The sequence below is a fragment of the Pocillopora damicornis genome, chromosome 1, assembly GCF_964200805.1.
Source record: "Pocillopora damicornis chromosome 1, jaPocDami1.2, whole genome shotgun sequence".
Classification (NCBI taxonomy): Eukaryota; Metazoa; Cnidaria; class Anthozoa; order Scleractinia; family Pocilloporidae; genus Pocillopora; species Pocillopora damicornis.
In genome coordinates this window covers 19300803-19326436 of record NC_142670.1, presented here as the reverse complement: position 1 = coordinate 19326436, position 25634 = coordinate 19300803, and the positions used below count along the sequence as shown (strand labels likewise).

Below are 25634 nucleotides of genomic sequence, written 5' to 3'. Positions count from 1 at the left end.
TTAAGTTTAAAAGCGTGCGCTGTTTGTGTTCAATGTTGCGCGCACTCCGTAAAGATTCGTAAGTCGCTATAATTATCGCAATGTTTGTCGCATGAAACGGTTAACTAAGACGCTGAATCTAGTCGTTCATTAGTTTAGTTTAGTTTCAACCAAGTTAACGAGTTATTGTAATTGCTAAACAGCTATTTGCCACAATGTACGTCAACAATAATTTTTATTTTCGAAGGGCTGACGCTTGAATTGTCAACGTTTAAACTCCTTACGGTGGCCAATTTACATTATCGACTTAGTTGATAATACTAAATTACCCCTTTTTATTAACCTGCTCATCTCATATCCACTATTGATAAAAACAACAAGGAATAAATCTCGACTTCTTTCGCTGTATTTCGTTCAAATAAACTAGCGTTTCATTAATTTGGATTAGCTCCAGGATCACAAGTACATTAAAAAAAAAAGAAAGAAAGAAAGAGGAAACAAAATTGCTTACATTTGCGTGTATTTCTGCAGAGTATTATTAGATCTTACGTAATTTTTGAATGACTAAATCTCAAAGTCAACCGTTTAGTAATAAGAAATGAAAATTTAAGATATTGGGCAACAATAATTGCAATCAGCCTAATATCATTTCCCCTCCTGCCAAATTGAACCAAGTTCTTTACTTTGTGTCATTTCCCTCTAAAAGCCTCTTTTTGTGTTTAAATTATTCTTACTTTAAAAGCCTTGTTTGATGATCGTGCTTCAACCAGGCTATTAAATAATTTGAATACCACGTACTACAATGAATTCTCAAAATGAGTTAAACAATCTACAAATTAACTACAAATTGGGCTCAAACACACTACCAAATATCTAATTTAGTGATATTCTTAGACCTTTATAATTATTATTATTAATTCTTACTTTTTGAGTGAAATATAAGTATAATATCTAAGAATGTCACTTTAAGACTTAATGATTATAATGATCACAAACGAGTTATGAAAATTCTAATAAATGGGCTATTTAGATTATCGATAAACTACAAAACCTCTACTAAGTGATGTCTTACCCTGTGTATTTTTTTGCCACTAAATATCTTTAAGTTTGTTTGCGTACCCAGACTTTTTTATAAGTTAGTTGATAAATCTGTACTCATAACAAACGTCCTAACATAACGAAAATAGATGTCACTCTACCTCCTACTAGGTTGCTCGAAAAGGACTTATGAAAATTCTAGAAATGAGCTACCTGGATAACTTAATAATCAGGGTGTTGAATATTATGGTCCTAGACGGTGACATTTTTAATAACTGGCCAGGGTAAGAGCATTCTTATCATCTCATGTTGAAAAAGGAACAGAGGAATTGGAATATATATAAAACTTCTGCAAGTACCACCACGACAGCTTTTTCTTGTTAATGGAAAATCGGCTTTTGAAAAGCAACGATAATACTCAAGAAACGTTTCAGAATCAGCCCTACAATTCTATAATTTGTACAAGGCCATTATCATTCGAGTTCCCTCCAGTGAGACCGGAACAATCTTCGCCATTACAGTACGAGCCTCCTCCACCTCCGGCTTGATTCCAACTGGTACCACTACCTCCCCCAGAGTAACCACCACCTCCGCCTGATGCACCATTATCCTCTGATCCACCTCCTCCACCACCAAACCCACCAACTGCTCCTGGTGGAGGGCCCCCGCTATTACCGCTATTCATATCTCCGGCTTGACCTCCGATCCAGCCTTCAGCGCGTGATCCACCTCTTTCCCCATGAGAGGAGCCTAGTCGGGTACAACCTTGACCAAACCAACCGGCACCCACTCCTCCATGGTAGTTACCGCCGTTACTGTTGCATTCACCTGGCTTTCCACCTGTGCCTCCATTTCGAACTTGTGAGGATTCTTTCCCCACACTACCGGTGCCATTTGAACCGGCCTGACCATCCACACCATTATATCCACCAGACGCACCCCCTCCTCCTCCGGCAGCCAGCAACAAAACATTATCTGCAGTATAAACAAAACTTCCTCCCCCTCCTCCAGTGCCAGCATTGTCTTCCACGGACACTCCTAGTTGAGCTGCTGTCTTTTTAGTGCTATTTCCACCTTTTACTTCCACCGAATCCCCTCCTCTTTGTCCCACCACAATATTTAACACTGTTCCATTATTCAGTCTGAACTTGCCTTCTATAAACGCTCCCTTTCCACCATAATATGTTCCTGGAAGGTATCCATAATCGTATGAATGTGTTCCTCCCCGAGCACCCCAGGCTTTGATGAGATAGCGAGTGGTCCGTGGAAGAGTGAAAGTCTGTATAGTGCCGAAGCGTCCCCTTCTCCCATCGGTTTTGAGATTCAAAGTATCTTTAAAAAGAAAAAAGTATTTACGCCTGAAATGTGCTATTAAGTAATGGACTCCTGGCTATGAACATGATATCTGTGAAATTTTAGGGGAAAATTTCCACAAAAAAAGTGAAATGAATTTGAAGCGTTGAAAATGACAAGGGAGTTAGTCTTTCTTAAAATCCAAATGTCCTTACGGTAACAGTTTGTTGCATTGCCGAGAAATCCAGGTCTGCAGGAACAGCGATAAGAGCCTAAGGTGTTCTCACAATCAGCATTGACTGGACAAAATGATGGAGAAGCGTTGCATTCATCAATATCTATAAAAAAGGTAAACCAAGTTACTTTTTCTTCCTTCTGTGCAAATTCTGCGGAAAACCGAAAACCAAGTGCTAAAAAGACGGAACATCTGCAAACCGCAATGAACACCAAAACCGAACAATACCAGAAAGTTTTTTGACACAAAAACCGAAAACCTCATCTAAAGATTAGCAAACACCGGAAAACCGAAAATCCCAATACCCCCCTTGTTTAGTGATATTGATCAAGCCACTGATTCTTAGTTGACGCGGCAGAGAAACCGAAAATCAATCAAGGCGGTGGAAAGCAATTGAATACAGTGCGAAAAAGACAACAGGTATAAGAATGAGTGAACGAAAAGATGCCATCAACTCGAGCAAAATTATAAGGGAAGCTGAAGAGTAATAGTTTTTGCAAGATGAGGGAAAAAAATCATCGTTCCCGATTGAGCTCCCCTAACCCCAAACGAACCTGTCAGATAACGTTACCTTTAGATCCCGTTACGTCTTTTTTGACATAATTAAATCGTCAGATGAAAAACAACTCGGCCATGTCGATTGAAGTTTTTTTTCAGTGCGTTGGCACCCTTAGGGAGGAGATAACGGCAACAGTGAATTTTTTCTGGTAAACGAGATTATACTTTTAAGGATTTTACCTCGGCATTTCTGCCTATCTCCAGTGAATCCAGGCTTACAAGAGCAGATGAATGATCCCGCGGTATTTGCACACGTGGCGTTCCTCTTGCTACAGTTGTGAGTATTTTTATAGCACTCATCAATGTCTGAAATGAGATCAACACACCGTATCGCCATGATCCTTCTTTGTTTATGTTGAGTCAGAATGTGGAGGTGGGGGGAAACAATATGCAACTTCGAAATAATTGTAGGAATTGAGAACTGGGAATTTTCAAAGTACTCATCCAAAAAAAAAAAAGAAAAGACGGTAATGAATGTAATCCATTGCCAGCTAAAGAAAATGATGCAAGTAAAATTAAAATTGGGACTATCAAACGCATGTGTCCACCACAGAGAGCGAAATCAACTAAATACGCCATCTCTGATATTGTAATAACTAATAGGTCGGGCCTCAAAGAAATAGCCTTTGGTGCAGGTAACTGTGTGGGTTTTACTTGTTGAAACCGTAGGAAACTTGCGCTGATCAACTTGTATTACCTGTGCAGTTGTATCCATCCCCAGTGAATCCAGGATTACAAGAGCAAGTGAAGGATCCTTCGGTATTTGTACAAGTTGCGTTCCCTTTGCTACAGTTGTGAGTATTTTCAAAGCACTCATCAATGTCTGAAATGAGGTCAACACATCGTACCGTTTGTTTATACTGAGGCAGAATGTCGCAGAATGAATAGGTGGGGGAAAAGGAGTTGAATGTAAACCTTCGAAATGACAGTATACCTGATGATACAATTCTGTGGGCAAAAAAAAAAAAGAAAAGGAAAAAAGAGAAAAAAAAATATATATATCGGGATAGGAAATGTATGATCTTGATGTTAAAAGGCAATTTGAATTCTACCAAAAACTACGAAATCATTTGGGCTAGTTTATTACCGTAAAAACAAAAACACCAGGTCTTTGTTTGAATCGCTTTTGATATGGGGAGCCATAGTGTCCCGAAGAAATTCCATTACCTGTGCAATTTTGTCCATCCCCACTGAGTCCAGGTTTACAAACGCACTTGAAAGATCCCCCCGAACTTTCACAAGCAGCATAATCACTGCTACAGTTGCAGGTAATTTTGGTAAATTCTTCGATGTATGAAGTACGGAATGAAATTGGGGAAAGATACAGATACTAGATATCTCGTCATTTCTTCAAATGGCGTTGTCCTTGTTATATTTGTGGGTATTTCCAGTATATTCGAGGATGGAGGGAAGGAGCGATTCGGAGAAGGGGGGTTTTCATGTGTATTATAAAAAAGTATAACATTGCGAGCTCATTCATTTTTGATAATATAGGAAAATTAAAATCAGGAATCGGGGGCCCGTCTCCTGCCGAAAGATAGGAATTCGACCACACTCGTCAATAACCGAAATTTAACAAGCAGTTCGTATCATTTATAGTGATAAAATATAACAATAAAAAGGGTATGGAAACTGGGATTTCAATCTGAAAACGACAGGGTGGTCTTAAGGAAAAAAAAAACATTTTAACCCTCCTCCACATGAAGGGTGGCTCAAACTCTTTCTGACCACACAGAACAGAGCTGTAAACGTACTTCTCTTAAAAGATGCCATGTCACGTAATCAGGAAATGAGTTTGCAAACGAAAAACTCATTTTTTACCTCGAGTAGCATTGTTTATATCCTTTAGGGACGTAGTCAGTTAAGGAGAGAGGAAAACGCAAGGAATTTGTTCTGCCTGAAAAGGTATGCTCTGCAGGACTATACCTTCGCATTCAAGTCCACTTCCGCTGAATCCAGGATTACAAGAGCAGATGTAAGATCCCTCAGTATTTGTACAATTGGCATTCTCGCGACACTTGTGGGAATTCAAAGCACACTCATCGATGTCTAAAAGAAAATCATCGAATCGTTCTTATGATCGTTATTATCACCACCAAGTTAATGTGCAAAAGAAAACCAACTTAGGTGTTATAATCGGAGCACATTATGATTAGGATTGTAAAAAGTGTGTTTTTACTAGAGGTTAATCCTATGTATATCCCCGCTGAATCCATGGTTACAAATGCGCTCGAATCATCCTATGCTATATTAAAGTTCACACGGCAACCAGGTGGACAATCGGACATAGTTTGACGCTACTCTGGTTTGCAGATTTAATAAATGTAACCGAAGAAGTTACCAATCATAGACCCAACGTTTCGACACTCCTGTCAAGCGCCTTCATCAGGGGTGATCTAAACGCTGCAACAAGAGGTCCTTTTATATATTCACTAATTAGCGGCCTTTTTTTCTGACGATGTGTAAATAGGCGTCAGGAAGCAAACCGCCATCGTCACGATTTAAAGGAGCGTGGGCGGAGTTAATATGCCAAGCCCCCAAACAAAGGCGATGATGGTAACGCCGATTAGTGGTGATAATTTTAGAATTATCCCACCCAATTGTATGGTTGGTTAGGCATGTATGCTCCGATAAAGCTGAATTTTACTTACACCTCGTCAGAAAAAAAGGCCGCTTATTAGTGATCATATAAAAGGACCTCTTGTTGCAGCGTTTAGATCACCCCTGATGAAGGCACTAGAAAGGAGTGTCGAAACGTTGGGTCTCTGAATCGTAACTTCTTCGGTTACTACATTAAATCTGCAAACCAGAGTAGCGTCAAACTATGTCTCATACTATGCTATTTAAGCAAATGACCTTTTCATTGCTGCACTTGTGGGTTTTTGTAGCACACCCATTGATGTCTGAAATATAATCAATAGCCCTCTGGTCAAGAAGGAGGTGGGGGGGGGGGAAGATATGATGTGTTAAGCTGTTTGTCATGAGTGACGATTGAAGAAGCAAGTGAGCAGTAAAATGCGGGGTTACAGAGAAGTTCTTCGCTCCACTTTTCCTTGTACTGAATGCCTATAATATCCTGGGGTGAGACTTCAACTCGAAAGAGGCGGGATGGTGTTTGAAATGAAAAAGGAATTCAACACTTAAGGGAGGTGGTTTGAGTCCTTTGCTGTTCATCCTAAAAAAATGTAATACGGCAGAGCATGAAATTTGAAGTTGCGCCCCCATCCTTGTTTTCCACCACAGTGGGCCATATTTAATGTGTCATAAGTACAACCGCTTCTGAATCTTGGACCCTCTGAAAAAATGGACCACTATGTTAAAATGACAAAATAAAAAAAGAATCGATTTCTCTGATTTTAGGTGTTACCTTTTTCACAGTCGTGGCCAGTAAATCCAGAAGCACATAAACATCGATATCGTTTTCCTGTAAATCCCGACTGGCAGGTGCCGTAGTTCTCGCATGGAGATTGAGCGCAAAAATTCTTCAACAAAAACAAACAGACAAACAAAAAACAGAAAAAAAAGGGCGTTAAAAGAAAATTGTGCTTTAGACATATTGCATAATTTCCAGAGTTAAATATACCACATTTTCAGCATGAGGCGACAATAAGAATTGTCAATCCCTTGGACGGGATGTCAAAATTAACTGTTTAAAATCTGATAGCCGTTTTCGTCACCTCGCCGAGAACCTGAACACAACTTGGTGGAGAAAGAAATTCAAAAAGTCTGAGTTAAGTCACTCCCATCACTCTGAAAACTCGAGAGGGGGCGTCTTAAGATAGGCTATTACAGAGTGAATTATCTTTCACAAAGCAGTACTCGTAACCCCGGTCATAGCTCAACTGTATCGTTATAGCCATAGTCGTACGTGCTCTTTAGCCATGAGATGTATCTAAATATTTCGATAATTTAACCTGGTACATTCATGCCTGAAAACCAATTGAATTCAATTACCTTTTGAAAAAATGCATTCGAAAGGCCATTCAATTTATTCTTGGCCACGAAAAATATTTAAGATGAATGAACATGAGTGGTTCGTAGTCGTGCATTCTTTATTGCAAGAAAAACAGCGATCAATTGTCTATTCTAAGCCGGTGACCAACGTTCTGAAATAACTAATAAAATTACATGCTTTCGTTTATAGAGTTGGGTGTCCTCAAGGCACTCATGGGACTTTTGCTTTTTGTAAGTGCTTATCTACAAAAGATCCGTAACGACATCAGCATTTGTCTAAAATTTATGTAAAAATAATTAATATTGAATAAGTGGCGTTTCACAGACATGAATATAAAGGGTAACCCTCTAGCTCTAATGAATTGAAAAAGAGAGAGTTGCGCAATTGACATTTAACGACTGGTACCTTAGTTCCGTGGTATACATAGTTCGCTGCTTTCACTAGATTCTTTTCATACTCTTTACCCGTTGAGTTATTCAGTTCACAGTTGTGTGATTTTGCTCCTTTTTCTCCAAAATAAAAGTTAACACTGACGCAGTTGTGGTCCAAGTAACAACGATATTCACACGTGTCCCTGTCAATTACACTGATGTTTGCTATGGTATGGTTAACAAGACGTTCTCCCACGAAGAACAAAGTGGATGGAAATGCCAGTATACGGCATTGATCTAAAAATTCAAATCATTAAGAGTTAAAAAGCGAAATGAGTCATCAATTCTGAGGGTCTCAGATGTTAATCTCACAGTTCAATGCACGTGGTACGTATATCCATAATTACAACATATTCACTGAGTTATCGGAAATCAAGTTGTATTAACAGTAACATCGGATAAGGTTTTTATCGAGCCATGAATCATGACCTTTTGTACTTTATTTCAAGTCATAATTTATTATCAAAGTTATTATAACAAAGCGTGCGTTTGCAAGTCCTTCTAAACTCCTAATGAGCCAGCATGGTGTCTCGAAGTAGGCATGGCGCATACATAATAGGAGTTTTGCAATTTACTTCAGCAAGTAAGTTCGCGTCTACCCTATTCGAGTGGTATTAATACTCTCAAGATTCTTTAGAACAGTAAATTTTATTCGAGGCGATTAAAAGTATTGTGGAATCGAAGGTTATGCTTCAAAGTCTTACAGTTCAGAATCTTCAAATTGTCAACGCAAAGCCAAACATTCTGGCCGTGAATTCTAGTAAAAAATTAAGATTCCAGTACGCTGAATCGATTAAGCGGGTCTCGTAAATGTAAGGAGTTCTTTTGTTCTCCGTTTCTAAGCAGTAAACTTGGCACTTCTTTGAACTAAGCTTTGGTCTCTAAATATTTATTGATCGTATACACCTTGCCTTTTATCGATAGTTTTTGGGTGGTAAGCGATTACCGGGTAAACACGACTCAACTGTGGTAGAAATTTATCTTTGTGCACAAGTCGTATGCGCCATGTTATAAGAAAATTGGTTCGTGCTCTTCGCGAGTGTATATCGTATATCAAGAAGCTAAAATTGCTGTTGGCTTCAGCTCGAGAAACTCACTTCTTTTGTGCTTTCAAAACTGCCCTCGAGCATCAATTTCTCCATAAGCACACGCTAAGAACAAACTATGCTTAATTTTACATTGCGATTTTAATTTTTGCTTTTTGTTCTGTTTTGTTTTTCCATCATTCATACCAATTAGCCACCTGTCGAGTGACAAGTTTTAATGTGCCCGCTTTTCTGCACTTAGTACTCCGTTTGCATTATTGAAAACATAACTGCTTTCCCTGCATTTCAACAATTTTAAAATTTTTATGACACAAGCGAATAATTATGTACCCAAAGAAAGATTCTTATTTCACAAGAGAATCTAAAAATAGGAGAATGGAAAACATTTCATTTCCATTAGTTAAGACATCAATTTGTCTTTCCTTAAGTACAGGACTCTTCATAACTGTGGGATCTTTCTTGCGAAAATTTTGTCATTAATTTTAGACGGCCTCGATAAAACTTAAGTTTATTTTTATATGAGTGTTTCAAAAGAATTCAAGACTATAAGCAGAAAAAAATGAGAAAAATATGAGCAGTTAAGAAATTCCGAAGATTGTTCGGTCGTAACTAAAAATACTTTGCAAACATACGTTCGCATATAGTGCCAAGGAATCAAGGATATTTTCGAATGAATAAAAGATAACAATGCATTCAATTGGATTATGAATTTTGTAGCCATTTTGTTAGTTTATGCCCCTATGTGTATATACGACAATTTAAGTATTTCAGTTCTTGAGAATTCGTGTTTCCATTTTTAACATGGTAAACTGTATAGCTGAAAATTTTAAAGGAGAAAAATAAAGGCTTTTTATCAACAAATGCAAGATTTGAAACCTACCATCTGGGCAGGATAGAACTTGTCCGTGGGAGAGCACCACAGAAGTGAAGAACAAGTGGAGAAAAACTCCCATATTCTAAAAAACCAGCTGAAAAGAAATCCTTTCGATGTTTTGTGGCTGTTGAAAGAATCGAGAAGCTTAACAGCAGTTTGTTGACGGCGATGTATCAGCGATTTAACGCTAAACTTCCTTGAAACATGATAGCCAATCACAATTGGACATATGAAAGATGTATAACACCCCGTCACAGAGAGGCTGTTAGATTAAATGATGTGTACTAAAATAGATAATTTTGTTAATTTTCTCCACAGGCAGTTATTTCCATTTTTCACTCGCTATTCTAAGGGAGCCTTCTTGTGTACGTATCAATAATTATAGGCAGCATCAAAAGAAAAGAAAATAGTAGTTTAACTCAGTAAAAATGCAAGCGCACACAAAAAAAAGCCTACAAATCTGTTTTGCTAAAATTTCAAATTGCTAACTCTGTGGTATTCGGACCAAATTTTCTGGGAGATTTTAGAGCATATTTTTAGAAAACATGGCTTCACGGAAGCAAACTCTGTTTTTCAATGGCGTTCTCGCTAGGAGAGTGCTTCTCGACTTCCCGTCGAAAAAAAGGTTTCCTTTTTTTGGACATAAAAAACGGTTTAAGACATATGTCTCAGAGATAGTTTGGTTGTTCTTGAGTTCTCTTTTTTATGGGTTTTTACAAGCTAAAATTGATATTTTGGCTAGATTACTGCGACTGCAATAATATAGCTCACGGATTTTCCTCTTTCTTCAAGTTGCGGGATTTATTCAGTCAGAGTGTAAATAAAATATGGAAACTTTACATGAAATCTTATTCATACCAGCCTGATCAGAGCAGACCATCTCTTTGAACATAATTTGCAGATCAAAAATCCAACAATGTGTACAAAAGAATTCTTAAATGTACGCGTAAATCGGGCTAGAAAAGCATATCAGTGGAAAGTTTTTACACCATTTAGGCTTCTGATAGCAAATAGCTTTCATCTACCAACGTCTTGAAAACAAGGCAAACCAATGTGTTTCCTCCAATGAGCTAGTGTCAGAGCGCATTTGCAAAATTCTGAAAATCAACCAAGACATCTTTTTGACCGTTTAAACTTATTTCATTTACCTCCTACACGAAGGGCTTTAATTTTTAATGACAATTGGAAAAGATCCTGAGTTGTCCTAAATCGTTGCATAAACTTGATTGTTGTATCAGGTTACCAACCACACACAACGTGGAGAAATTAAAAATTAGCGAGTAGAATTTTGCATTCTCGTCGTTATAGAGATGATGCGTAGCTAAAGGGACGCGCAAATATGTTAAAATACGTTACAGTGTGTTTTAGTAAACAACGCATATACACTCTGCAATATTACTATTCTGTTTTAGTCGAGTTAAATTTTAACAGGAAATATCCCAGGTTTTATATATAATTAATATTAGACATGAAATTCCAGCAATTTTAAGTCAAACTATATTTTAGCTCTCAGAAAGGCCCGTAATTCTTGTTTTTCAAAGTTTTTCGGCCTATGTAATATCTTTGAATGTTAGAAATTAAATTTGTGGGACTGTTTTCCCGGGGTTCCATTATTCAATTCACATATGTTCTGAAAAAATTTTAATTTTTTTTAATGATTTTTCCTCCTAAACCAGGAAACCCTAGCCAGGTGACTAGAAATTCTTAGTTTCATTTAGAGCTTGTCCACAATACAACTTCAAACTTGCTTGTGCTTATCGCATCCTTAAAACCTTCCAGACCTCTTCAAAATTGTTGAAAATCCTATTGAGGCTAATAATAATCTTTGAGTTAACTAAGACCAATTCACGCCGCGAGCGCGAGGAAAAGAGAACCACTCTGCAGGGCTGAATACGCGATGTGGAGTGCTATAAAATTCCACATTCTCGCTTGTAACGCTTTCTCTAGAGACCTCTAGAAGTGTTTAGCGACGATAAACAAAGCTATTTTTGGTTAACTCAGAGAACTTGCAGAAATACCTCCAGCTTGCATAACAGGCGCTTTATGAGCCAAGCGAGGCAAAAGTCGCATTTTGTGCGAAGTGCGAGAAGCGAAGAGGGGAGTAGAAAAATAAAGCTTTATTTTTCTCCATCCCTCGTCTCGCGCTTCGCACTCGTTTCGTGCTTCGAGCAAATGCCGCGTTCGCCTCGCTTGGCTCATGAAGCAGCTGTTATGCAGGCTAAAATACCTCTTCACATTTATAAGATAAGGTGTCATTGATTTGTTAGAGCGGGAAGAGACATTTATCACGTGCAAATAGTCGCGAGCTGAAAGGTAACTGACTGATTTGTAACAAGGACTCACCCTGACAAACGAGAAATGATCTCACTTTCCGAAAAGGAACGCTCTTTTAAACATAAACAAACTTCACTCCTGGAAGCAAGCCTCTGAGGAGAAGTGAGAACACCGTTTGGGCAAAACTCTACAATTTGTGTACTTTACTAGCCTGTTCACAGACTCTCTTCATTTTAGATATCTTCGAGTGCACGTATAAAAAAAAGGCGCGTTCCGCCCTCTCTCACGAGCAATCGCTTATCTTAGCGCGCACCAAATTCCCAAAAGAGAAAAACGTCTGTGAGCAGGGTAGTACTTTCTGTTTCTTCATATTTTGCCCACAGAGCTGGCAAGTAAAATTAATGACGGTTTTTTTCAGCAGGTCAACGTCGAGCGCTTTGCGGCGAACGGGCTTGGGTGGTACTTCTAATTCTAGTTGCTGACAAATTTTTGGAAACATTCTAAGTTTACGTCACTCCAGAAATCCTCCCTTGGCCATGGCACAGATATCGTGCTGATCGTAAGTGATGGGGTGCTGTAGCGTGATGGATAGGATTGTTTCTCTTGCCATGGTAAAGTTTTCCTCTTCTACTACAGCTTGGATTTCAGCATCGTCGGATGTTTGCCGTCGGACCTTCGCTGCAAGACGTGAGAGATATGAAGTGCACTGCTGCGGGGTAAGAAACTCGGATACTTTGAACAAACGAACACCATCAGGTCCTTTTGCACGTCTCATTTCACGTGATACGATATCACCGTCTAGTTTTCTGCCGCTGGTTTGATCAATTGTAAACCTCGCATTTAGATAATCCCTCTAGTTTTGGTTAAGGCGTGTGAAGAGTGCCCCTTTGGTCCACTTTACTGCGCGAACAGATGAAACGTTTGCTTTTTACATCTTATGACGACATTTTCTTCAGAACCGCTATATTCTGCGATGTTCGTTTTAAAAATTTTGTAGAACAAATCAAGGGCTATAAATTTATAAAGGGGCGAAGGGGCTTAAGTCTTTTACAAAGCAAAACCCCTCGGGGTGGTAGACACCCGCTCTTCCTGCGCACCAGGGTGGTAAATGGATGCCTTTCATGCGTCTGAAGGCTATAACAAACGATAAACGTACACCGTTTTACTCAAACTATAAAAAAAAGTTTGCGCGATGACATAAATTTAAAGAAGGATAAAATTGTGAATTTTCATTAGACTAACCTTCTGATGTTGTTTCCAATGGGATCTCTTTTCCCTTTCCCATACCATAAGCGCGCCAAGCTACGAGAATTTCGTCTTTAAACTCGAAATTGTTTCCAGAGTTTCCTGAAGACTTTGACAACGGCCACAAAGACGAGTGTGTTGGTGACTGCATTGTTGCTGGTAATCTGCATCACTACTGTCGCTAAGAGCAAACAAAACACATTGGTCTGCTACGTTAGAGGTGCTAGTGACATGAACCTATTGACAAAACAAAGTTGAGATTGCTGTTTGTCTGTGCTTATACTTCAATATAATATTTAATCAAATGATTTTTTTAATCTAACAAATATTATTAACGTAAGGGGGGCGAATAACTTTTAACCTTAACCTTAGAAAAGACCACTATCCTCGTGCGCGCATTGTTAATCTCGAGAATTTATGTAAGCTAGTTAAACGTGCACCATTTAGAGAAGAAAAAGAGAACAAAATATATATTTTTTTACGGAATGATTTTGTTGTTTTGTACTTATTTTTAGTTTTATTCAAGCTGTCTTTCTGGAGTTAGAATTCACATTACCTTATAGTCCCCTTCAAATACTGCTTGCTTGTCATAAGAACTTGCACAACTGTAGTCTCCCACTCTTTTCCGGAACCTATTTCCCCTATTTGGCGTATGAGGACCATGCCACGAGATCATCAAATGCACGAGCACCTTCAGCTGCAAAATAATCTAAGCCCTGCAGTGATTTTCTTACAGAGGCACTGCACTCAGAGAGTACTCGTCTCATAGTAGTTTCCCTGAATGGTTTGAAGTTGGTCTCCAAACAGTACTGAGTGTACTGTTGTACCACTCGCTCGGGTATCATCATACGGATTGTGTTAGGCACTTGAATAACCTCACCAGACTGAACAAGATGCGGGCTCGTAGTGAATCCAAGAAAGTGGCCAAGCTGCCCCAAGTCTACTCGTATTCGTGTGGTAGGCTGATGTGTAACTTAAGCGCCTCGGCCAGACTGTGATCGATGAAGATTAGCTATGGAGTATCGGTATCTCTTCAACCCCGGGATATAATGGGAAATGTCGTTTAAAGTTCCAACCCCTGCCATAATCGAAAGCACTTGTTTACGGGTATCCCAGCTGGTTGCGTTTTGGTACGCTTCTGCTGGGGCCTCTAAATACAAATGCTCTGAATGTGACAACTCGCTTACACCTAGTGCCTTGTTCATAGCCGTAGAAGAGGCTAAACGTCGCCAGAGTTCACCAGCATTATTAGGGGTGACGCTCTTTAGCACAGTTGCTACTATTTCTGTGGCTCTCCTTGTCTGACGCTGTCTTGCTCGTTCAGAGGAATCACTCCAAGAAAGCCATGGCTTTCCAAGCGGTTCAAGTTTGCATGCTACCAGAAACTCACTCAGCTTTTCGCGCGGCTCAGGTAAGATCGCAGGTGTGGGCTCGTCACTCTGAGTGGAAGATGTGCTTATTGTGTCTGGTGACAGAAAGGTGTCATCAGTGATTGTAAGACGTCCAAGGCTTTCTGCGAACTCTTCAACAGATTGACTGGAGAGCTGTTGAGCTGTTCTGTAGCATACAAAAAAGACGTTCAGACATCAATGTTACTCCAATATTTCTGTTTATTTTGTCACCAGGCATTAGTTTTTTTTAATTATAGTTCGAAACTTAAATTATACATCATTTTAAAAAAGAAAATATGAATTTACACGCATACCACTATTATTATCAATAATTCCGCTCCGGCCAGACCGAAAGGAATTTAAAGAAACGAACAGTGACCTATTCGTCTTAAAATCATTTTCAGAGTCATTTTCAAAGTTTACAGTTATTCACAGTTACCCAGCCCTTTCGGAATTTCGACATTTGTTATGTTGGCATAACTGTCTGTATCCAAGGTTACCGTTTACTTACTTACGTTTGCTTCTGAAGTCTCTAGTTCTACGCATGGAGTAACTTCAATCATTGGTGCGGGTGTCACCTTCTGTTATTGGTTTGTCTTCGCGAAATGTTGCTTGCACATTCTGCAAAGAGCTGTGGCAAAAATAAATGTTAACCTCGTTAAAAGGCCATCGAGGGCATATTGTCAATGACAAGTGCAACTCTTCCACCGCAAATACCCCTAAACAAAGGCAAAGGGAAAATTATCCATTGCATACATCACGACCGAGTTGAGAGGCTCCTGTGCTAGGAGATCTCAAGGTCGCGTTTTCATAAAAAGTCTTTAAAGTCTGTGTATCAGTAACAGGTGTGTGTGTGCGTGGGTGGCGGAGCGGAGGGGGGGGGTGGGTGTGGTGAATAGAGATCTTTTTTGCTATCGTAAGCGTTAGGGTTGCAAAATATTAACGCCGCGGATAAAAGCCTGCGATTTTCAAAGAGATGAACTCATTTGCTTATTGTTCTTGCAAGCCAGATACAAAAGAGCGGTACACAAGTACTGGGGACAATAATTTTGTCAAATGGAAGGCGGCATTTCGGTTCGACCGACCGAAATAACCTGACCGGTCAAAGTGGACCAGCTTCAAAGGCGTTCCCAAATATTCTGGTAGGACTGAACCGAAATGGTCCATTTCATTTGATTTCTAACCGAAACTTCCGGTATTTTGGGCTGAATGGAAAGCACCCGAAGATTTTCCTAGAATAACATGACCATCGTGAGGTCTGTGATAAAGAGATGATGGAGATGTACACCACTATTAGCAGTTACGTAAGACAGTAAGACAGTACATAAGATTTACCTGCTCTTGCTAACAGCAGTTTCCATTCAGTGTCAAGTGCTGTATCTGCTTTTAATCCATACAGCTCGCAGTGCATCGATATGTCCCTTGTACAATTTCTTAAAGCGAGAACTTCAACTTGGCCTGGATAATCGCTGCGTAAACCACAGGGTGTGGCGTCGTTTAATAAACCAGGAAAACTACATGAACTGTTCAATACTGCTAACCTGTCGTTGGATTATGAAATTAAGGAAACCTTGAAGCGAATTCGTAAACTTAAAAAGGGGAAATCAAATAAATAAAAAACAAACAAAAAATCAGTTAGAAGCACACTCCCTTAATTGGCCCAGTGTCATATTTATTGTTTGTATGTGATATGCCCGTAAGGAATTCTAATTCGGAATAGCAAGGTCTAGGATTAAAATGCATCTATTCCCAGCTGAGTAATTGTGTTTGCAATATTCTTTCAATAACAGCTTTCAAACTGTTTATTCGTCCTGTGCCAATCCTGAAAAGTTGAAGTTGTTTTAAGTGCATTTACAGAACACTACCGTGTAAAAAGTTATAACCATAGGAGGGCTCACCTTTCAGGTAAAGAAATTATCCAGGATTGGTCTCATTCCCAATGTGTTTTCTCATAGCTAACTTGGTGGTAACGCCCGTCCTGTTGATAATAACCTACGAGAAGATAAAACTGCGAGGGTCCTTTCTCCAAATAATTGATGGACAGAACCTCGATGTCTTTAATAAATAAACTATAGTTTTCAGGTCCGAGTCCGAATTATCCAGAATATCTCGTAACGTGCAGTGCATCAGTGACCATGTCAAGGTGTTCATTATAACATTTACTGTTCATTATTGTGCAACCAAATAGTGGTGCTGTTAATATTTCAAAAACTAGACTTCTGATTACCCTCGTAATCTTTCTCGAGAGGCCTAAAAGCGATCGAGAAATGGGAATAGAGATTCGTCTGTTTTATTTTTCCTCTGCAAAAGTAGGGTTTAAATCAATGAGATTTGAAATCAGAAGGAAATTTAAGCTAAAAGCTAGACTGAAATATAGATAAAAATGTTCCAATCACAACTTAAACAGTTTTTTGTTGGTACAGAAAGAATCTGTTAAAAAAAACAAATGAATTAATTTAAAAAAAATTTTCGAAATCAGCTCATAAATTCGAAAATTTGCACAACGCCATCATCATTTGAGTTCCCACCTGTCAAACCAGGTCAATCTGCTTCATTATATTAAGAGCCTCCTCCACCTCCGCCTTGTTTCGCATGGGTACCATTACCTCCCCCAGAATACCCACCATTTCTGCCTGATGCACCATTATCCTCTGATCCACTTCCCCCACCACCAAAGCCGCTTACTGCTCCTGGTGCAGGGCCCCCATTATTACCGCTATTCATATCTCCTCCTTGACCTCTTGATCCAGCCTTTAGCACCTGATCCAATTTTCTGAGAAAGCTTGCTGAGAGACATAATAAACCCAACTGGAACGATGGAAGAAAATTGGAAGAATTTCATTTGTATGAGAAGTTTGTTTAACTCATTATTTAACTCATTACAGGACACCATAAGGACCACGTTCGATAAAATAGTTGATTTAGTAAGAGGAAGGGTCTTCTTTTCAGAACGGGAGAGCGCACGGATAACCTGGACGCAACTCATTTTCGACTTCCGTTGTTGGTGTTGCAATTCTCGCCAATAAGTTCTAGACGTCATTTCGCTGGTTTTCCCGTCGCGATCAAAACTTCTAAGAATTATGTAAATTGTGCACTTGTACACGAGATAATACTGTTTGGAGTGATCTCAAAATTAATTTCCAGGATAATGAGGTCTCTTTCCAGTGGACAACTTAAATATATAAGTTAATGTCTCGTTTCTGGAGAGAAGGAAGGGCAATTATGACCAATCACTAATCAACAACGCTGCCGATGAAACTCAAGCGAGACTTAACAACTCTTCTTGGGTTTATCGACATCAGAATCAAGCATAAGGTCTAAAAGGTGTTTTATTGAAGGCTCTCACTTACAGTAAACATGACACGCTTATTGAAAACTTTTTCCCTTGATACAATTTTCTATACTCTGTACCATGTCGTGTTCAAATCTTACTGTAAATCCATGTATGAGGATCATGTTTAGGCTACATCACGAAATAATTTGAATACCACGTACTACAATGAACTAGAATTCTCAAAATGAGTTAAACAATCTAGAAATTAACTACAAATTAGACTTAAACTCACTACCAAATTTCTAATTTTGTAATATTCTTAGACCTTTTCGTTATTTTTTTTTATTTTGAATGAATTGTCAGTAATATAAGCATGATATATATGGACATCACTTTAAGTCCTACTGATTATAATGCTCGTAAAGAAGTTATGAAAATTCTAATAAATGGGTTACCTAGATTATTGTTAAACTACAAAACCTCTAATAAGCGATGTCTTACCCTATGTATTTATTTTGTTTGTTTTTTGTTATGCTATCAACGGTCTTATTCATTAATCTATTATTCAACAAGAGATACCAATGTAATTAAATAATTAGAAGTGGAGTCTGGGTGCAAAATTCTCTCAAGCGAGTTGTGAAAATAAACATCTATAATTTTTATTGAGCCACTAAACTTCCTGGCATACCTAAACGTTTCTCTAAGTTATTTGATAAGTCTGCACTAACGATAAACGTTCTAAAACTAAGAAAATGGACGTCACTTTACATTCAGGGTCTACTGTAATGCTCGAAAAAGAGTTAAAAAATTCTGAAAATGAACTATTTAGATTACTACTTGGGTAGCTTAATAAACTACCAAAGAACTAAGTAATGATTTTTTATCGAATAAAATGTTAACTTTTCTTTCGTTTCATTTTTATTTATTCATCTTTAAGAGATACCGATGAAATAGAAAAAAACAAAAAACCAGAAAAAAAAAAGATACCGATACTTTGCTGTCGAACTGGGGTATTTAAATAGTTGTTATGATAATGCCAGATCTCCCAGAGCTGAGGCCTAGACCGTAAAATTTTCTGAGTTCTTTGACATAATCTTTAGCCCCAAATAACCATCACTGTAGCTCCTACTGACTAAATTTCTTGTAAACGAGTAAAACATTTTTATGAAATTAACTATTCAGATCATCAGGATATTGCTAAGTATCAACCATATGAAATGTTAAACCGTAAATGCTTTGTTATCTCTTAGATTAAAGACCCTAGAAATTAGCTATTAAAAACTAAAAGTATGCAATTTTGAAATATGCTAAAAGCAGCAGACTAGCAAAATTAGGTAGTTAAACTTGTCAAATACAACACACATACACATGCAAAAAAAACAAATGAAATAAAATAAACAAACGAAAAATAAACAGAAAGAATAAAACAGACAAAATGAAACGGAAATGAAGACAGAAGTGCCATTACACGCCCATTCAGAGATAGCGCCCAATATGTTCTATAGCATGTTATGCAATCTATAGTTCAGCTAACTAACTTATGTTGTTATTTTATTCAAGTGAAAATAAATAAAGAGGCAGATTGTTTCGACTAAGATACTTCCACAGACACTACGTAATGACTAGTAGAATGGCTTTTTTTTATTGAATTCCTCAGTTCCCTTCTTGAGCCCTCACCGTCTGTTTAGTAATGGAAAAGGTAAAAGCACCTTGATTTATTATTGCAAAACGTATCAATCAATCATTTTCCTGCTTGATCAACCAACAGTCAGTCGACCAATCGCTTTAGGCTGCTGACCAAGCCGGGCCGCCTGAAAATGAATCAGCTTATTGCCATGCCCACAGCAAGGGAAACAGTCAGGCAGACAGTCAGGCAGAAAGTCAAGCAGATAGTTATACCATCTGTCTGTCAGCTTAATCAGTTAATGTAATCTGACGGCGTAGTGGCCAGCTCACCAGTTGGTCCGTTGACCAGACAGTATTATTCAGATTATGAAGAGGTTCAACTGAACTGAAGGTTCAAGAAATTAGGAGTCAACAGCCCATGCATGTACACAGAAATGCATCAGAGCAAAATTACGAAAATTTCACCCTTCATCTCAAATCTGAAATTGGTTTCATAAGTTTGATAAGATATCAAAAAATGCCCAATTTTTTTAAAGGTTTTCCGCACCCTTCAGTCAGTGGTAGTTACTATTGAAGAAGACAGAACAAACATTTACCTTGGTTCGAAAAGCAAGAACTAAAGTCTGGTATCAAAAACCTCTTCTTCCCCTTCTTGGAACACGAAAAGAGAAAAATATATATATTAAGCTACTTAATCAGAAGTTATTATTGCTAACACAATTCTAACTTGTCTGTGTTAAAGAGTTTTAAAAGTTGAGGTTCACGACGTCATAAGCCTCGCTTCTAATTAATTAGCTTTACCACGTGGCAGCTATGTTTCCTCCATCTAAGCAAACATCTTTATAGCTAAGAAATGTTACAAAAAGTGAGAGAGCTCTGGAAGATTCAAAGGTGCCATATTTAGTGTCAGTATTGCAAGTCAGGCCGTTCACTGTGACGAAGTACAATTTACTCGAGTATTCCTCTTTTCTCTTAATTCAATCACTTCTGATGTGGACCGCCGTGTTTCAACTTTCCTCAGACAATAGCGTGGACAGATTATGTGTTAATTCATGACCACTTCGAGTCTATGTTGGCTGATTTATAAAGAATTCTACCTTTCTCTGTGTCCTCCATGTCAGGCTCAAGCCGCTTCTTTTCTTCTTCTTCTGCCTTTTGAGCTTTTATAAAAGATGATTAATTGAACAAAAAGTGAATTAGAACTCAGTCTTTCAATTTATTTCTTTTTCCTTTACTTCAGCATGTTTACGAATCATTCATTTTTCATTGGCTACCAAGATGAAAGATATGCCTCAATAACTAATCTGGTGCCTTAACCTCTTGAGTGAGAAACAAAAAACCCTCCCTCTCCTTTACCTTCATCACTAGGTATTAGAATTTCTTCACTCTCCACTTTCTCCTCAGATTTTCCAGCTGTGTGATAGCAAAGTTATTTATTAGAATGAGGTAAAGTACATTAATATATAAAGTTGTCTAGATGGTAAACTCGGCCCATGGCTCTTCTATTAAATTAGTAAATTGGCCCAGTTAGCTTTAAATTTATAAAAAATACATTAATGATAATAATAATAAAGCTTGTATAGTATGCAAAAATAACTAGGTGAAAGTTTTGGTAAATAATGTATAGTTCTTAAAAAAAAAAATGAATCGTTGTATTTACCTTCCTTAGTTAGCTCTTCTGTGTCAAGCTTTTTTTCTCCTTCTGAAGAAATTGAATTAGAACATATTCTACCTCTTAAATGATGTTCATTTGAGGTATTGCAATTGACGAAGGTCAACGTTTGCCACCAATTCATCAATCACTTTTGTCTCTGTTGCTTCAGATACTGAATAAGTGCGTATACAACGCCTACACGTAAATGCCCTTGAAATTTAGCTCGACTGACGCAGAGAGCCGAAATTGAACGAGACAAAGCTGGTGCCCTCTTCCGTCTTCTCCAGAAGACAATGTGTTTGATAAAAGATGCATTAGTACTCAGCCATTCAATCTTGTTTTTACTGAAGCATTTCATGAAATATTTTTTTGGTTTCTTTTTTTCAGTGACTTCTAAGGTGAAAGATATGTTTCCATAACCTTCTTAATCTCTTGAGTGACCAATTAAAGCTACCCTCTCCTTTACCTTTGTCACTTTCCCTTGGAATCTCTTCACTCTCCACCTGCTCCACAGGTTTTTTAGCTGTGTGATAGCAAAGTTATTAATTATGATGAAGTATAAGGACCTTAAGACTGACGCATATAAAGCAATAGACTTGCCCTCACTGTCACTTTGTGAGTAAGCCAGGAAATTGGCCCAGATGGCAGATAAGTTCAAGAAAAGGTGACTTCCACTATATGCGGAAATAAAGGAAACTTATGTCGCACAATGTACAGTTCAAGAAAAAAATCATTCTATTTACCTTCTTTAGTCTCAGGCTTTGTCTCTCCTCCTTGGCCTGCAGAAACTTGTACTTAGTACAAAAAATTTATAGTCAACGAATGACATTCATTTGAATAATTGAAAATAACGAATCGAAAGTGATCGAAAAATATCTGTTAGAATTTCAATTACACACTTATACAAAAAAAGTGGAACATGTACATTTTGGAAATAATAGCCTCCTGAAAGTGGGAATGCATTTTCACCACACTTAAAAAAAGAAAATATTCTTTGGCAGACATATGCAACAACATAACCCAATTATTCTGCTGAGAAATTTAAATCTTGATATTATGACTTTTAAATATTAATCCTTTTTTATTTTTATTACCATGGATTGCACTACAAGTTTAGGAAGGTTCTTTGCCTTTCAAAATTTTCAATATTTATGTCATAGATTTATCAAAGGAAAACTTGCAATAAGCTCATATTTCCACTATTTCACTAATAATTCAAAACACTAATTAAAAATTATTTGTTTCCTTTTTTATCTCAGGATCTAACACTAACCCTCAGTCTATACCAACACCAGGAGTAAGCAATCCCAACCAACCTTCTCCATCTCTTCAAACAAATCCTAATTTTGATGTTGCTTCCCTCCATCCCTCAACAAGCCAATCCCAACTCTCCCCTCCTCCTGCTCAGCCCAATTCCAACCCACCCTCCACAAACCAATCCCAACCTTCCCTTCCCCCTGTTCAGCCTGATTCCAACCCACCCTCCACAAACCAATCCCAACCCTCCCTCCCCTCTGCTCAGCCCAATTCCAACCCGCCCTCCACAAACCATTTCCAACCCTCCCTTCCCCCTGCTCAACCTAATTCCAACCCTCCCTTGCCTTCTCGACAATCTACCACTCACCAAAATCCCAGCCAATCTCAAACAAGTGTGACCAATTCAGTCATCCAGCCAGAGACTTCCAGTGGTGCAACAAGTGGTGCAACAAGTGCGGCAAGTGGTGTTGTTGGTCCGGTGGACTTGACATTGCCTACAAGTGAATGTAAGTGCTTAATTGATTGGCACATTAGTTATTAAGTTTATTAATGATTTATATTTTAATCCTGTATTTGCATCTTGTGTGGAAGCAGTTGACCCATCTGTCGTAGATAATTATCGTGTGATACACCTGAAACTGTGTTGTGTTGTTTTTTGAACAGATGGTGTCATTGCTTTAGATGATGTCAATGACAATGAACTCGATAGAAGCTATTTAGCTAGTAACCCAGTAAATGTTGACTCAGGTAATATGATGATGACTGATTAAAGAACATTTAAATGCTCGTTTTTTTGCAGACCCCAACCCCAATCCTGATTTGGATTAATCCCTAGGGTGGCAATGGATATTTTCTGAAAACTGCATGTATATTATGCTAGAAATCTAGTTTATTACTGCAAGTAGTTTACATGGATGATTTCCGATTGTATCATAAATTACCATTTAAGAGGCAACTTAATTGTGCACCCTAGGCCAAGCCAAGTTTACACATGAGGTGTGAAGTAAATCGACCAAATTTATGTGAGAAATGAAAGAAATTAAATTTAAAAAAAAAACAAAATTTTTACTCCATGATTTTTTTCCCTTTCAACATAGCATGTCATTTAACTGGCATACATCAGTGGCAAAAAGGTACGTTTCTATAAAATGGATTATAAAACACATACACTTTGAAAAACAAATGTTGAATTAACTTCAACATAATTTTAATTACTTAATGTGTTAATCAAAATTCAAGAGATGAACAACTGTGTCTCATGTAAATGGAGAATAGAACATTCTACTATGCTACAGTATGGTGTGATATAGACTGACAGATTGACTCACTCATTCAGTTTCATGGCATAAAGGAATGCACAATAACTAATGTCTTGATATTCACTTAATTTTATGCCACTTCATTTCAGCTGGGATTGTAAAAGAAGACAAAAGTTCTTTGGGAATTCTCAATCAGAATGCTCAAGGTATGTTGGAAATATTGTCAATAATTCAATGCACTTTAATGCACGGCTCTCCCTGGATGATGACAATAGAAAAATTTCCACTAGATACAAAATAATATCTTGCCAAAAGCAGCATTCTAGCTTAAAATGCATGACTGAGGCTTCCTTATATCTTATGTTGCTATCTGTTTCATATTTTCAGCTAAACATATTTTGAAAAAGCTTTTATTAATCCCCAGTTTACATTTCACTGTAGACTATAAGCACTGGTAGATTAACTGTTTAAGTACAGACAAAACAGGAATTCAAATCCAAAACTAAAATTTTTTTGCCCTTCATTAGGTAAAAGGAAAAACAAAACAAAACAAAACAAAACAAAACCAATATAAACGGTGATTATCTTTTAATGAGTAACATGTGCAATTGCATTTTACTATTAGTGAAAAGAAAAAAGGAGAAATAGATACCTTTACTTTCATTCACACACTCTTGGCATTAGTTGGCCATAAGCAAACTACAACAAAAGTTTAAAAAAAGAAAAGCTGGGGGGAAGATTCTGGCACAAACATCCTTAATGGATGACAGTTCAATTGAATACCATTACTGTTTGAAAACCACACTCATAATAATTTTGTAGTGCCATTGAATGATATGGACAGAACAAAGGAAGTGCTTTCCTGTGAACATGTGCTCATGGAGGCAGCATCAACCCACGAGGACATTCTTCTGCCAATCTTTTTGACCTTGACATATGAGGAGGTTTGTGTTAACTCTTTAACTCTCAGACCAAATTTGTAATTCCCCTTACTGTCAACCATACAATCCTTGTCATGTTATTTCAGGGAATTTAGTATTGGATCAACTAATTATTCCCAAATTGATATTTTTCTTTATTCTCATCACTTATCTGGTTGATGCTGTGTTGATATTGTAAGGATAAATTCTGTCTAGGTCACTCATGGGAGTTAAAGGGTGTCATGGCAGTCAATTTAGTTCCTGTTATATGTTTGCCCATATAGCTTGCAATTTTTAGGTAAAATGTTTATAGTAAATACAGTTAGCATACCCATGTGTCAATGTGTTAAATTACTGACAAGTAACATGTATTGACAATCACATTTGAAAAAAAAATTAGCCTGTAAACTTTTGTGAATTTAAATTGGTCATTATGTTGGAACAGACCCTTTTGGAAAAATATACTTAAGTTACTGTTTTTCTTAAACTGATCAACTTTAATTTCTCTATCTGACATATAATCCTATTCTATGCATTATTAAAATGCACTGTGTCGTGCCATTATACAAAAGAAATGACAAGTCAATGTAAAATTTGACATGTTAAGGCTATATGTTAAATTTTATTCTACTTTAATCTATAAAATTTGTGCATCTAGATGTGTCACCAGGCCAGGTCCGACAGGAGGAGCATGGTCATAGTGATCCTCAAAGGTGACAACATACCTGATGTGATAAGGTGACTATCAATGATTCTTAAGGTTATTTTTATTACTAAAAGCACGCTGCACTCTACTAAAACAGCCTTTTTGCTAACACCGAGTCACCATGACAAATATGTACATCAATATTCCAGTTAATATTCTGTAGATCACGCTCAACAGATATGTTTTCCTCATTAAGATACACATGGCATGAACAGTGGCTTATAATTTCATGTGGATATTGCTTAAAATCACATGGGTGACATCAGTGGTGGTCATAGCGACCTAGTGCAATGTATGCCCACAAGAGGACCAGTCAAGTAAGTCTGCACCAAGTATTGCTGCTTAGGGAGAGCCTTGTCCCAAGAACCAGTCAGTCTGCCCCAAGTGTCGCGGCTCCCAAAGAACCTTGGGGATCACTAAAGGTTTCTGGTAAACCAGACCAAAAACTCTCGATCTAAAACGACCACGATACCTCGTTTTGCCACTCTGCGACAAACGAGGCTCGATTACGCAATCGAGCCTCGATTTTCCAATCGAGCCTCCATTTTTCAATCGAGCTTCGATTTTCCAATCGAGCCTCGATTTTCCAATCGAGCCTCGTTTCTTTAATCGAGGCTCG

At 37.9% G+C, this 25634-nt stretch overlaps 2 protein-coding genes and 1 long non-coding RNA gene across 3 annotated transcripts; 1 reads left to right on the top strand and 2 right to left on the bottom strand.

Moving 5' to 3' along the window:
- Positions 1–201: 201 nt before the first annotated feature.
- On the bottom strand, positions 202–4246 carry LOC149052542 (uncharacterized). The gene is made up of 6 exons (XM_089181191.1): positions 4191–4246; positions 4038–4051; positions 3801–3926; positions 3284–3409; positions 2526–2696; positions 202–2349 (listed from the first exon to the last, which is right to left on the bottom strand). The coding sequence occupies exons 1-6, from the start codon at positions 4244–4246 to the stop codon at positions 1460–1462; spliced, it is 1383 nt and encodes a 460-aa protein (XP_089037317.1). The 3' UTR covers positions 202–1459.
- Positions 4247–7376: 3130 nt separating this feature from the next.
- Positions 7377–9550, bottom strand: LOC149052541 (uncharacterized). The gene is made up of 2 exons (XM_089181187.1): positions 9416–9550; positions 7377–7726 (listed from the first exon to the last, which is right to left on the bottom strand). Exons 1-2 carry the CDS (start codon positions 9486–9488, stop codon positions 7377–7379), a joined length of 423 nt encoding a protein of 140 aa, XP_089037313.1. The 5' UTR covers positions 9489–9550.
- A 12261-nt stretch (positions 9551–21811) lies between these two features.
- Positions 21812–25153, top strand: LOC149052540 (uncharacterized). The gene is made up of 5 exons (XR_016186231.1): positions 21812–22877; positions 23228–23263; positions 23539–23595; positions 24212–24333; positions 24968–25153. It is a non-coding gene; the product is annotated as an uncharacterized LOC149052540 (long non-coding RNA).
- Positions 25154–25634: the final 481 nt, after the last annotated feature.